The 13,474-nt window shown below is 38.3% G+C and overlaps 1 protein-coding gene across 7 annotated transcripts in view; it reads right to left on the reverse strand.

Moving 5' to 3' along the window:
• Window positions 1-13,474, reverse strand: part of ZNF710 (zinc finger protein 710) — a 914,149-nt gene that overhangs the window by 134,007 nt on the left and 766,668 nt on the right. For all 7 annotated transcript variants that reach the window (XM_044078292.1, XM_044078291.1, XM_044078290.1 and 4 more), the window contains one exon: window positions 7,766-7,957. In XM_044078292.1, coding sequence (XP_043934227.1) covers window positions 7,766-7,957 — 192 coding nt within the window. The remainder of the gene's footprint in view (window positions 1-7,765; window positions 7,958-13,474) is intronic.

A 13,474-nucleotide genomic window follows, 5' to 3' on the forward strand; every position in this document is an offset into this window, starting at 1 on the left:
AAACAATATACAAGTCCCTGGGCTCCTAGCTTGCATGGTTATCTGTGCGCATGGGTCTGTATGTCTGGTACTTGGGTGCACTTGCCAAGTTGGTGGTACTACATGAAGTTCCCCTACAGAAAGTGCATAGATAAGATGTGGTGTATATGTGAACTGTTTGACAGAGCATAACGTATGACCTGACAAGTCAGGCAGTGGCAGCTGTTCCTTTTTATGTATCAGTGCTCCAGCTACAGCTTTGATAGCAACATGGGTGAAATCTATACCACCCTGGAGCTCAAAGAAATAGACTAACTCAAGGAAAGCCAGTATGTTGTGGTTCTCTTCTCTGATGTCCTGGGGAACCAGATACATTCCTCCGTATGTTGTAGCATAATGTGAAGAAAGTGATTTAGGATTTGCAAGGCTGACAACTGTTAAATCCCTAACACCTACCCCAAAGACCACAGAAAGGTCCATGTAGCTAAGTTAGTCAATGCTACTCATACCCATGTGTGCCACTTGGTTATGCTTGTGGGCAACACAGTCTGACAAGTTTCCTTACAGTATACAAATCCATGCATAAATGGCCCACTATTTCTTGGTCTTTAGGTGGTGGTATGTCAAGCACCATCTGTAGCTCCTGCAGTGGCAATGATGGCTACAATGCCTGCCACTAAGTACTGGCTCTGATGGTGGCTCATAATACATGAGGCTGTGCTGCTATTGCTGCCATTCATACCATGGCTAATGTGATGGAAGCACAGCCACAGGACACTGGCTCTAATGGGGATTCATAACTCATGGTGCTGTGCTACTACTGCTGCCATTCATAGCATGGCTCCTGTCATGGAAACACAGTCACGTGACACTGACTTTTTACAGGCCTCCAAATCACAAACTGCACATGTGTCTTAAAACTGCCCCAACCCTGCGCATGGTGCCTACCCATGCTGCTTTGCAAAGCGTACTGAGCTAGTCCTCTATGAATCCCTGCCAATAAGCCTTTTTTAATTTCTCCAAGTCTTTTGGGTTTCTAATACTATGATAGGAATGGATCCCATTTCTAAGTCAATGTATAATTAAAGTTCATGAAATTAGTAGTTTCACTCTTTGATGCTAGCCAGAAGTGCTCTTCACAGTACCAGTAATGTGTTCAGTATTGACTCCTTTTGCAATTCATATGGAGTTACATGTATTGGTAACATATCTAAGAACTATTGTAAATTCCTTTTTATAAGGCCTCCTACTACTACTACTGGAACTGTCTTGGTATCCTTCTTCCACATTGCCCTCCTTTCTGCTGGCAAATCCTGGTATTTTATGCTTTTGTCTCTCTCTCTCTCTCTCTGAGTAAGACGCTATAATCAATGAGTATAGCCATTTTAATAATCAATGCTACTTTTGTCTTTTCATGGACTACTATATCTGGTTTTCTCACATCTGTTTTTGAACTGTTGGTAATGGGTGATCCCATATGATATAAACTTCATCATTTTTTGTAATGCTTTGTTACTTATGTTTCCAATGCTTCTCAGCTACTTCAATATTATAACATTTGTACAATCCCCAATGCAATTATCTTACCACATTATTATGCCTTTCAGTATACAGTCCTTCTGCCATTGGTATATCACAACCAGCAACAAGATGTGCGACTGTTTCCAATTCTGTTTTACAGAACCTACATTTGTCTATTTCTCCCACATGTTCAATGAAGCTTGTAGACCAACATGTATGCAGTCAACTATCTTGGGCTGCCAAATATTAACCATTTATCTTTTTGTTTAAATTCACCTCTCTTAACCATTCAAGCATTCGATCCTAATCAACATGAGGTTGTTTCAAGAGTTTTCTATACTTGCAACTATATTTATGCATTTTTCACATTTCTTGCCTTCTCATCTGATCCTTCACCTTACAGTCTTTTTTTTTTTTTTTTGGCACATTCAGTTGCTGCCTGATTTTTATCTACTTCTGGTTTGATTTTCATTCCTGCTTGATACAGATATGCTTCTGCTAAACTCAGCAAGGAAGTCATCTTAGACTTATTCTCTTCATGTTTTAAAACTTTCACTACATTGGGTCTTGCGAGGTCAGCAGATATGTATGTAGTCCTACAATGGCAGATCTACACATGTAATCAATTTTGAGGAGGCTCATACTTCCTTCAGAACGGGGAATATATAGTCTTGGTGTACACTGATTTTATAAATCAGTTGATGAGCAAGAAGCATGCTTCTTGTTTTCCTGTCCAACCAAATCAACACTTTCGGGGCCAGTCAATCACTCCAAAACTGTAAGTTAGGACAGGAACAACAAATTGGTTTATAACTTGGAATTTGTTCCTAGATGTCAGTGCTGTTTTCGGTATCAATTTTACTTTTCTAAAATATTCCTTACAAAGTTTTATTCGTATTTGTTCATGTTTTATTGTTGATCCTTCATCAGTTCCCAAATATTTATACACTCCCTCTCAATCATCTTCTTTTATATTACATTTCTGTCCCAGGCTGATGTTTTCTTGGTGCTGCAGCTTTCCTGCTGTAAACATTACTTCTACACATTTATCAAGACCAAATGATATTCTTATACCATCTGAAAAAGTTTTGACCGCTTTCATCTGTGCTTGCAGTTCCTCATCTGATGAACTATACGGTTTTAAATCATGCACAAAAAGAAGATGAGAAGTCTTTATAGCTTGTTGTTTTCTGACAGCCAAATTACAGCCATGACCTAAATCTGTTAAGCAGACAGCTTAATGGGTTAAGGAAAGGCAAAAGAGCAGCGGTGACAGAGTCACCCTGGAATATCCCCCTTTGGAGTTTTATCCCTGGAATAATAATTTGTCCTTTATTATAGCTTAACTGCAAAGTGGTTTGCCACTGGTTCATGGTCACTGTGACGTAGTTTATCAGTGTAGAGTATACCTTTTACATTTTTAAGCACTCTTTTTTTATCCATGAATGTGGGATACTGTCAAATTTTTTTGTAGTTTATCCATGCCATACTTAGATTCTTCCCCTTTTTACAGTTCTCCATTATGACTTTACTTAACAAATGATCCTTTGTTGCATATGACTTTCTTCTCTAACCTTTTTGTTCTATTGCCATGATTGAGTTTACTTCTAAATTACTACAAACTCTGTTGCCATCAATTCCAGCGTGTAGATTACACACTGTCACTGGTCTATAGTTTTTGAGTAGCTTGCATGTTTACTCTTAAGTAGGAGTATTGTTTTACGTGTTGTTAACCAGGTTGATGTTTAGTTGGGGTGCACACATAAATAATTCTTACTCATGGTTAAATTTTCATGTAAAGATGTTAATACTTTTAGCCAGACGTTAGGTACTGCATCTGGCCCTGGGGTTTTCCAATTACGAACTTTTCTTATCTTTGTTTCAATGTGTCTGGCTGTTAATTCATTTCATTCCATTTCTTATCCTGCACATTTGAACTTCTTAGTCTTTCTTTTACTTCTTCTGTCCAGTCAGCATCTTTGTTATCTTCCACAGGATCTTCATAGACATGTTTCCAAAATGTATCTATTTTTTCTTTATTTGGTGGTGTTTCAATTCCTTTTGCCTTGTTTTCCAATTCTCTATAAAACTTTTTTGTGCCATCAATAAATTATATTTATATACATATCTTCTATCTTTTTCTATCTGTGCTGATATTTTTTGTTTATTATTTACGATAGTGCATGATAAATCCTGATCTGCTCTGACATTGCACAGTTTTTATCACATCTATTTTTCTGAGTATTTTTGTTGATCTCCCTCTTCTGTGCTCTTTGAATAGTGACACTTCTTGTCTTAACTGCTTTATAGTTTTCTCTATTCGATAATTCCATGATGGCATTTGATTTACCCCCTTCCTTTCCCTTACAGCCCTGTGTTTTTTGTGGTAAGACTTTTATCTGTTATTAATTTAGCTGCAGAGTAATATATCTTATTTACTTCTGTTATTTCGCATGAATCTATATGGATAGCCCTAATTACTGTATTCATTTGTTTTATCAAACTTCTAACTTTTGGAGTTTTTTTTTTTTTTTTTTTTACTTTCTGTAGTGTATTTCTTTCATTGATATTAATATCTGTCCATCTCTATTAAATCAAGCAACTCTTCACTTAGATCATTTTCTTCTAAACTGAGGGCACATTCTTTGTTCTCTATTTCCTCCAGGCATTCTACAGAAAGTTCCAGAGCATCTTCCTGTGCCACATTCTCTTTAGTTTCATCCTGTGTCATCCATTGCTCTTTTGTATGGGAACTCACTGACCTGTCACTCCACTACATTGACTGTGTCAGAGTTGCCACAGTTTCCTGTTCCTTCCCTTGTTGTGCAACTCCAAATGAACTTTTGTACTGGTTTCCTATAGAAGGCTCCAAAGTATCTTCATATGGCAACTGAGCAGATGTTCCCTGCTCCACTGGTTTCTCCATAATTTGGGGGTCAATTGCTTTATCCTGCTGTGATATCAGAGTTAGATTTTCTACACTAAATCCTTCACTTCGCAGGTAATCCATAGCCTCGGTTTCAATTCTCTTTTCTACTTTTCCTCTTTGCGTTCTTATTTTTTATATTGTAAAATTTTTCATATCCGGATGCCTTTGCCTATATTTCTCTTCAAATATCTTTGGTGCTGCTCTTTTTGTATTGATTAGTTTTACTTTCTCCTTTGCATAAATATTGCACCATATTAAACCTCTTTTTCTTCTCATGTCCATATTTCTTCTTCAGATGTCTCCTGCTCCTCCTGTTTCTCCTTTCTTCGGGTACTCGTTGTTCCATAATGCTGTGATATAACCTGCGTTAGACTTTCTACACTAAATCCTTCACTTCACAGGTATTCTATAACTTCAGCTTCTATTTTAACTTTACTGATCTAATGTTCTACATTCCCTCTTTGTGATCTTATTTTTTTATTGTGAAATTTTCCATATCTGGATGCCTTTGCCTATATTTCTCTTTGAATATCTTTGGGGCTGCCTTTTTTGTACTGATTAATTTGGCTTTCCCCTTTATATAAATATTGCACCATATCAGATCTCTTTTTCTTTCCCGTGTCCATATTTCTTTTTTATACCTTTCAAAAATTTCTAGATTTTGTTCTTTATATTTTTACACTTTCTCAGTCACTTCTTTTTCCAAACGGCCCACGGTTTCTTGGTCTGTATATTGTTTTTCATAAATCTGTTGCATTAATGAACATAAATGTTTACTTGAAGCTTCTGACAGTTTTTCATGTGCAAGTATTTTTCTTCCTCTAATTTCTCTCAATCTTTTTGTATATTTTCTGTCTGGAAATTCTGGGCTTCTTGCATAATAGTTGTTGTGACTTTCGGCTTTTCCCGGTTAGGGGTCGCCACAGCGGAACTCCGGTCCGCTAATGATTGGCAGTTGATTTTTACATTCCGAGTTGCCAGCCCTAACGCACAACCTTCAATGAAGGCACGCCCATTCACGCATGTCTCCACGCAGAAGATGCTCTAGCTGAGAGAGTCGAACCGGTCAGCGTCTTACTGTGAGGCAACAACGCTACCGCAGCACCACCACCGCGGCTTCTTGGACAATAGTAACAATACATAATTTCTTTCCTATCCTCAATAGTCCACTCTATCATCTTTATGTCTCTTTTTTGGCCTATCAGATTTTGCGATTTTTGTGGACTACTACTTCCTTTTACAACAGGGGGGCTATCCTCCCCTTAAGCCTGGCCTAGCCCCACTGTCCGAATGTTTGTGTGTCTTGAGGATTCTACACTGTCATTTTTTTCCACTTCTGGCATCAGTACACCTACCAAGATTGGGCATCTTTTTATCCTGGGACTTGTGCACCCAGCTATCTTTTTTATTTTTAACCTCCTTCTGCCCATGATATATGCTACATAAAATACAGTCTATATATCAATATTGTCTTGCTGAGATTTTATGAAAAACAGGGTCCACCTCAGGAAGGTACTCACCAACACCTGAGGACAAATTCACTCCCAGAATACTATTCTCCTTTTTTGCTGATTTTGTCATCTCTCCATTTGGACCCCAGTGGTGACCCATAAAACCTGATGGCTACGATGCCTAACACGTTGAGTACTGGCTCTGATAGTGACTCATAACACATGATGCTGCGCTACTATTGCTGCCATTCATAGCACGGCTCCTGTCATGGAAGCACACTCATGTGACACTGCCTTTTACAAGTCTCCACAGCATACTGAGCTAATCCTCTATGAATCACCATCAAAATCCCTCTGCAGGGAAGCCAACTACCACTGAAACAAGAGAGGCTGTAAAACCACAGTGGAAACAGAGGCTACACTTCAACCCTTGTAGAAATCTGAGAAGTGGTAACCTATTCAAATAAGTAGTCACAACTACTTTTAGAACAGAAATAATAAAAACATGTACAGATATACACTTATAATCCTACTTTAAAAAAATAATTAAATAGAAAAATAGAAAAGCTTCAACGTAGGTCTAGCCACCCCAAAAAAAAAAAAAAAAACACTGACAGGAAAATAATAATAAAGACTTCAGAAAAACAGATAAACTAGTAAAACTATTAAAATAAGCAATTACAGAACTTTCTGTCATTCACAGCTTGCCAATGATCATTTTTTTGCTCTAGTCCTCCTCTAATCATCAAGTTTATCAATACTTTGGTCTGCTCTTCTGGTCTCTTCATTCACTTTAGTGATAACCCTATGGCTCTTTTATTTCCTGGGGCTCTGAGGCAAGTATTCCAGGACAGGTGCTATTTATTACATGTAAGAAGCATTGAGGGTCTATTCTTTAATCTCTCACTTCATGTGGAAGCTCATCAGAGTTCAACAGGTTGTTGAATAAGCCTTTAAAAAGCATGTTATGCCTCTGAGTGACCAGATTAACTGGCTCTGCCTTTTTTCTAGGCAAGCACCTCTTGATGATACCCCCTTCCCAGTGGGCTCTGTGCCACAGAACATGTGCCTATGAACATATGCTCCTCCCTTACCCTGAACAGAGATAAGTGGGGCACAATCCTCAGCATTCTTTTCCTTCTCCATGCTAGCCCCAACAGACATCCAAGCTGCTAGTCAAACTCCAGTTATCTGGGTCATAGTCAGAGCTTTGGTACTGTAGGTCAATGAAAATGGTAATCAATAAACAAATTATAATTCACAGCCTGAGGCCGTCTGAAGAGATCATCTCAGCACATAAAGTGGCAATGAAAATCTTTATGGCAGAAGGTGACCACCATTATGCACTAGTATAACCTTTAAAAGAAAAAAGACAATACATGCATGCATGCATACATTTATTACAACACAGAAGCATTTAATATACATGCCCTTCAACTGGAGTTCATTTAAGGTCTGTATGATAGTGTATTAGAAGGATTCCGCGGTGGTACAGCGGTAGCGTTGTTACCTCACAGCAAGAGGTTCTCCCGTTCGATTCTCGGCTTTGGCTTGGGAGTGCCTTCTGTGTGGAGTCTGCATGTCCTCCCCACGGATGGGTAGCGTTAGAAAGACATGCGTGCATAAATGGGCGTGCCTTCGCTGAAGGTTGGGCGTCGAGCGGGCACCTTGGCGTTTCATAAAAGATCTACTGCCAATCATTAGCGGACCTGAGTTCTGCTGTGGCAACCCCTTACCGGGAAAAAGCCAAAAGACAAACAACAACATGACAGTGTATTAGAAGTTAACAGCTAGTGAACAGATTTTAGTGTGTGGATCTTCAGGAAGGTGATAAAATTGCCACCCCTTTCTGTCTCACACAGATTGACACACACTTTTCACATACCTTACATTTGAAAGGTTTAACAGGTGAATGGACTATCATATGAGTCTTCAGGGTCTGCTTCTGAACAAAGGTTTTAAAACAGATATGACACTGGTAGGGACGAACACTGGCGTGGATCAACATGTGCCTTTTCATATTTGCATGTAGAGTGAATTCACGACCACATACTTCACACTTGAATTCCTTCACTCCCTGCAGAAAATATAAAGAAAGTAAGAAAGATAGTATGTGAAAAATATTAATCTTAAATATACTTAACATTTTCATTTGAACACTGATGCAGAACACTTACGTGCAATACAGGTGCAAATGTTAAATGAAAAAAATAACTCTGCCTTTTGCCATTTTGTTACTGGTTAACCAAGTCACCTCTGCAATGCCACAGCACGTCACTTTAAGTGGGTTCTGCTTTGTCCATTTCAGCTTACTGCACTAGGTCAGCTCAGCAACGCTAAAACATGGCACACTGAGTGGATTCTGCCTTGTCTATTTTGGTTTATTGTACTTGTCCCACAGACCCATTTCAGACTTGATACAAGCCACTAGTAAGATACAGTTGGAAAAAAAAAAAAAGCTAAAACCTACTGAGAGTAGTAGTGTACACTGTGACTTAGTGCAATGCTGTAGCTGGCAAAATCCAATGACCAAGATAAAGAGCTGTGAAGGAGTTACTTCTTGGGGACCTCAGCTTGATTCTTAAAGAGTTTTCATTTACATACTGCTTTGTCAGAGCAAGTCAAATAAGCTGACTAAAGCCTCCAGAATACTCCTGAAAACAGGCATATGTTTAGTATGTATTACTTGGTAAATGAAGGCTACATTCATAACAGTAAATAAAACTATGTCTGTTTGAATTCAGCATAATTCTAAAAGGAAATACAAGTCAGCAGAATGCAGGTTTGGGAAGGAAGATGGGAACAATAGGCCATATGCCTCATCTGATTTGACAGCCACCCTGCTACCTCCCTTTCTGCCCAATGCAGCTACACTTCTGTACGGCATCTACAACAGTATTTTTCACTTTTCAGCAATTTATACAATCAAATATTACAGTAAGACCTGCATCAACTTTCAGCTCTATACCTTTACAACTACAAGTGCTTAAAGAACTCTTATATGTAGACTCAATCTTATGTAGGTACATCAGTGTTGAATCACTTATCAAACTTTTAGAGGTCATCATTTTTCTGTAGCTGTTAAGAAAACACCATTAAAAATCCACAACATCATTTGTGTTCTCCTGATTGCAAAGATGTTAGATTTTTCATCTGTAATGCTAGTAACACATGTCTAAGAACAAACAAGTTCCAGAGGAATCAGCAGGAGTAGCTGGATTATGAAGCATCCCTTGACAGCTCTTTCTTCCCAGGCTGGGGTGAATGGGCCCTGGGAACATGCATCATCTTACATGTACTTGTCTACATACATGCCAGTACAACATGGGGTACATCTTTTTTTTAACAACAGTGAGCTACCTATACAAAGCTGAATGACATATGTTACACATTTCTTCTAGAGAGTTAATTTTGAGTGTACACCTCACACGTCTGATCTACTCACTACCATGACACCACATGGTATCAGAATAAAATAAACACTTGCAGAACTGGAGAAATACATGTGCATATGTGAAGAAATACAGTTGATGTAAATTCAATTTATATCTCTCTGCCAATGGTTTAGCTGAAAAAAACTGAAAATGTACACTATGTTTCATTCCTGCAAATCACTGGGAAAGAAAACTTGGAAGAGGAAAAAAAAAGAATTGCTAGCACTTAGAAAGGAATTCAGCTACAGGTTCCATTACCTTAAAGGAATAAGCACATGACCCAAGGTAATCTGGTAGCTCAGGTGCCTGCTGAATGCATGGAGGAGAAAGGAGTGACAAGACCTCAGATGATATACTGGTGGAGGTGGGATCTTCACTGCAGCCCATACCCCTCAACCTGGAAACATTAAAAATCTGGACAAAGGCCCATGAAAAATAGGTATTTACCTGTATGCTAATTAACATAACATTTGCATACATAATTATGAACCCCCACCCACTCCAATAGAATTGTGGGATACCAGCTTTTAAATGCAACCTGAAGAACAGACAAAATATGATCATGAAACACAAATTAATCAGAACAATAGCGTTTTTACTTGTATTAATATTTGAACTTGTGCAAAACCAAAACACAATTATCTTTTATAAAAATAAAATTAACTGCGACACCAGGAAAGACTTCAAGCCTTTGCATTAAAAAAATGGATATATAATAGTTGAACAACAAACTGTTCAGATAATTGCACATTAACACCACACTGCTCACACTGGTAGCTCCCGTAACATGTTGTCACTCCGTATGTTTATACTTAATGGCCAGAGGCCCTGATGTTCCATTTTTCTGAGGACAGATGCTAGTTTATCCTAAATCTGGACTTTTGAGTTTGCGAAAAAACATTCTATTTCTCACAGGATATGGCACTTTAAACCACAGTACTCAGTCAGCATAACCTGTACTTCTACTCATATTTATTACTTGCAATAGTGTCAGTTTGCTTAACTCAGAGCTCTGCACATAAACTCCTGTTTTAATTTTGCATGAATAAAGATGTGATAGAAAATTATACTGAAATCATGATAAAGACCACAGAAATCACACAAAATCATGGCTATATTTCTTAAGAAAATGGATCTTTTTTATTTATTACAACTGTAAATCAGTGTCCCTGTTTTCGTCTGTTTTGTTCATCACTATGCTGCTGTGTATTGTTTATTCTAGAAAGTATCTGTATCCCTGTACACACACATGTATTTTTGCATTACTAAAAGGCGTCTTTCATCAGCCTTGTAAATATGTACAGTGTACCATAACAACAGAATGTTGCATTTACATTAGAATTATTAATATTTTTATTATTACAGTTTCTGTAATGGTGGATTGCATAATGGCAATCAATTGCTCTGTTACTGCCTATCCATGGTGAAGTACTTTGAGTAATTCTTGTACTAGTTATGAATTGCCTTATTTATTGTTTGGGGATGTTTTCCTTGAAACTCCATTGAAGATGTAACTTTCCAGTTACATTTTGTCAGCTAAAAAATGTCAGTAGACAAGTAGACTGATACATGGATATGCAATCAAACAGCAAGATTGCCCAATATAGGGAATCATGGTTTTCTGCAACAACCAGAAGAGCATTAGACACAATATATTGCCATTATCCCTAAGGACATATTAAAATGGTAATGTTTTCTTCATGGCAGGGGAGTTGCCACTGACAATCTTATGCTTGTCCAAAGAATGACTGTCCTGTAAAGAGGAAAACTGATGACTCTTGACTCCTACCACTGCATGTTTTACATATTGCTAACATCAGATATGTTGTGGCCTAAGTGTACGTCAAGGAAACAGGCGGAGATAAAACCGGACATATACAGATTTTTCAAAATTATTATTATTTTTATCATCATATTTTTGACAACAGAAGTGTTAAGAGAGTGTATCAGAAAAAAAGGACAAATGTTATAACCAGAGACTCCTTCAATCATTTTTCACAAATACTGCTACTTCCTAAATGATTTTACTGCTTCATAACAGACTATAGTCCTAGTCTACCTTGTTGTAAACTGACGAAGATGTGCCCTCACCAGTGATGCCAAGAAAGGACACACAACCATACATGTAATTCTGTCAGCATAGACAGCATTGATACAGAACCAGGAAGCAGAGCATGTGAACTGAAAGCAGCATATGCCCACACACACACACACAAATACTACGCTGTCTGATTTAATATAAAGGGATCTAAACAAACAGTGAGGTCAGTTTATCAGACAACTGAATTAAAACGCTGGTAGTAGTAACTGAACTTGCCACCGAAAAAACCTTACTTGAAAGCATCCTACCCTCCTACCATCATAAGAGTGCAAGACTGCAAAATAAGTTCTTTACTCGTGTCGTGCCACTGTTCCAAGTGACTGTGTGAGCCAGCAAGCAACTTACTATACTAAACCTTTTAGCAGACTTTTGCCTGCAGATTTGCAGAGTATTGTATAAAAACGTCTGTCACCAAGTTTTAAAATAAAAAAGCTTTCTGTATTCTGTTCTGTCTGTCTGCTAGTGCTGCTTTGTTTCGCACAATACAGTCAGTGATATAATTTGCTTTTGTTGCTATGACATCCCTTCCCTTTCCCTAATAAAATATGGCACACATAAACACACTGCACACTGTGTCATGATGACTTATTTTTTTCTTTATTTTACCTGGAGGAGAGCCGGGGGAAGAAGTATTAATAGTTATATTTATTTTCCTCATCACTGCCACGGACCTCTCTGAGTCTGATGAACTGCTGCACTCCACGTTCTGACACAGAGTGACTAAAACGAACAGCTTGGGGACTGGGATGGGGTTGCCTGCCACTGCCTTGACCTATCTAAGACTACTAAAGCCTCTAATCTACTTTCTATCTACTAATTAAAAATAAAAACCTAGCTGAGGCTGAGATACTCTCTCTCTGTCTAACTCGTCTGAATGAACAATGAAGTAAGTTCCAACTTCCAAGTTCAAATGAACCGTCTGCTGCACTGCTGCACATGCAGACTGACTGTGTAAACATAAACAGGACAGTCAGTCACACCCGTTGAGTCCTCAGCCGAATTCCGACAGGCTGGCAGATTGATCATGAAGCTGACGTCATCGCACACACCCCTGCACGTGATGTCGGCAGAACTCGAAAAAAATACAAAAATGAAAAAAAGCGGGAAATTTGGTAATTAAGGGGGCCACTCAGGAATTCGTGGCGCACCAATATTTGGACCTCAAAACCAGTAAATACTGAGGAATTCAGTATGGTTGAGAGGTATGCTGTAGCTATAGTGCAGACCAGCACTTAGAAAGTGTTGGGCAGGACAAGTGAGCGAATCAAACAGGAAATTGTCACCCAATTTGCAGGTGCTCCTTAGGCCAGGCTTCATTAAGTGCCCAGCCTACAGCAAGATGCACACACAAAATAAGGGGAGGGAGTACAGCTATGCCTGGCAAAAATCCACTTCTGCAAGCAGTGGAAGTGGCAAATTCCAGGCTCAATTTTGTCTCTAGGGTGGGAGACAGCAATCCCAATCCAGAGTGGCTAAATGTTTGAGTGCATCACAGTATGGTACTGAGAAGAGCTAGGGTTCATGTAAGACATGGTGCAGCAAAGACATCTGATATCAATCAAAACCTAGAATCAAATTCCAGAGGAATTCAAGAATTACTGTCAGCTATGAAAGAATTTGCCACTTGTTCTTTATAACGAAACAAGGTCCTACTAAACTGAACAATACAGCCAATGTTTCTAAATTTGGTCAGTTGCATAATTTATCTAAAAGAAATGGAGTAGTCTGTAGTACAAGAAATTATGAAATAAGGAGCAGGTAATTAAGAGAAACAGACCTGACCTTATCAAAAGATATAGCCATGTACACAGCTACTGAAATTACTAGCACATAGGTAAAATGTCTACAAGACAAAATATGAGTTAAATTAAGAGGATAAAATGAGAAGTGAAAGGAGTATTTACTGTGACACGAATGTATATGAAAGAGAGATCCACGTGACGATGTACTGCAAGGAATAAATGGACACAACATAAAACAATATGACAATAAAATTCAAGCCTCATGTATTACATGTGGCAAAAGCATGACAGGAGCAGTTATCCAGTTTTAATAAATC

This window comes from Protopterus annectens, chromosome 7.part0 (assembly GCF_019279795.1).
Source record: "Protopterus annectens isolate FY-2018-M chromosome 7.part0, PAN1.0, whole genome shotgun sequence".
NCBI classification, from domain to species: Eukaryota; Metazoa; Chordata; order Ceratodontiformes; family Protopteridae; genus Protopterus; species Protopterus annectens.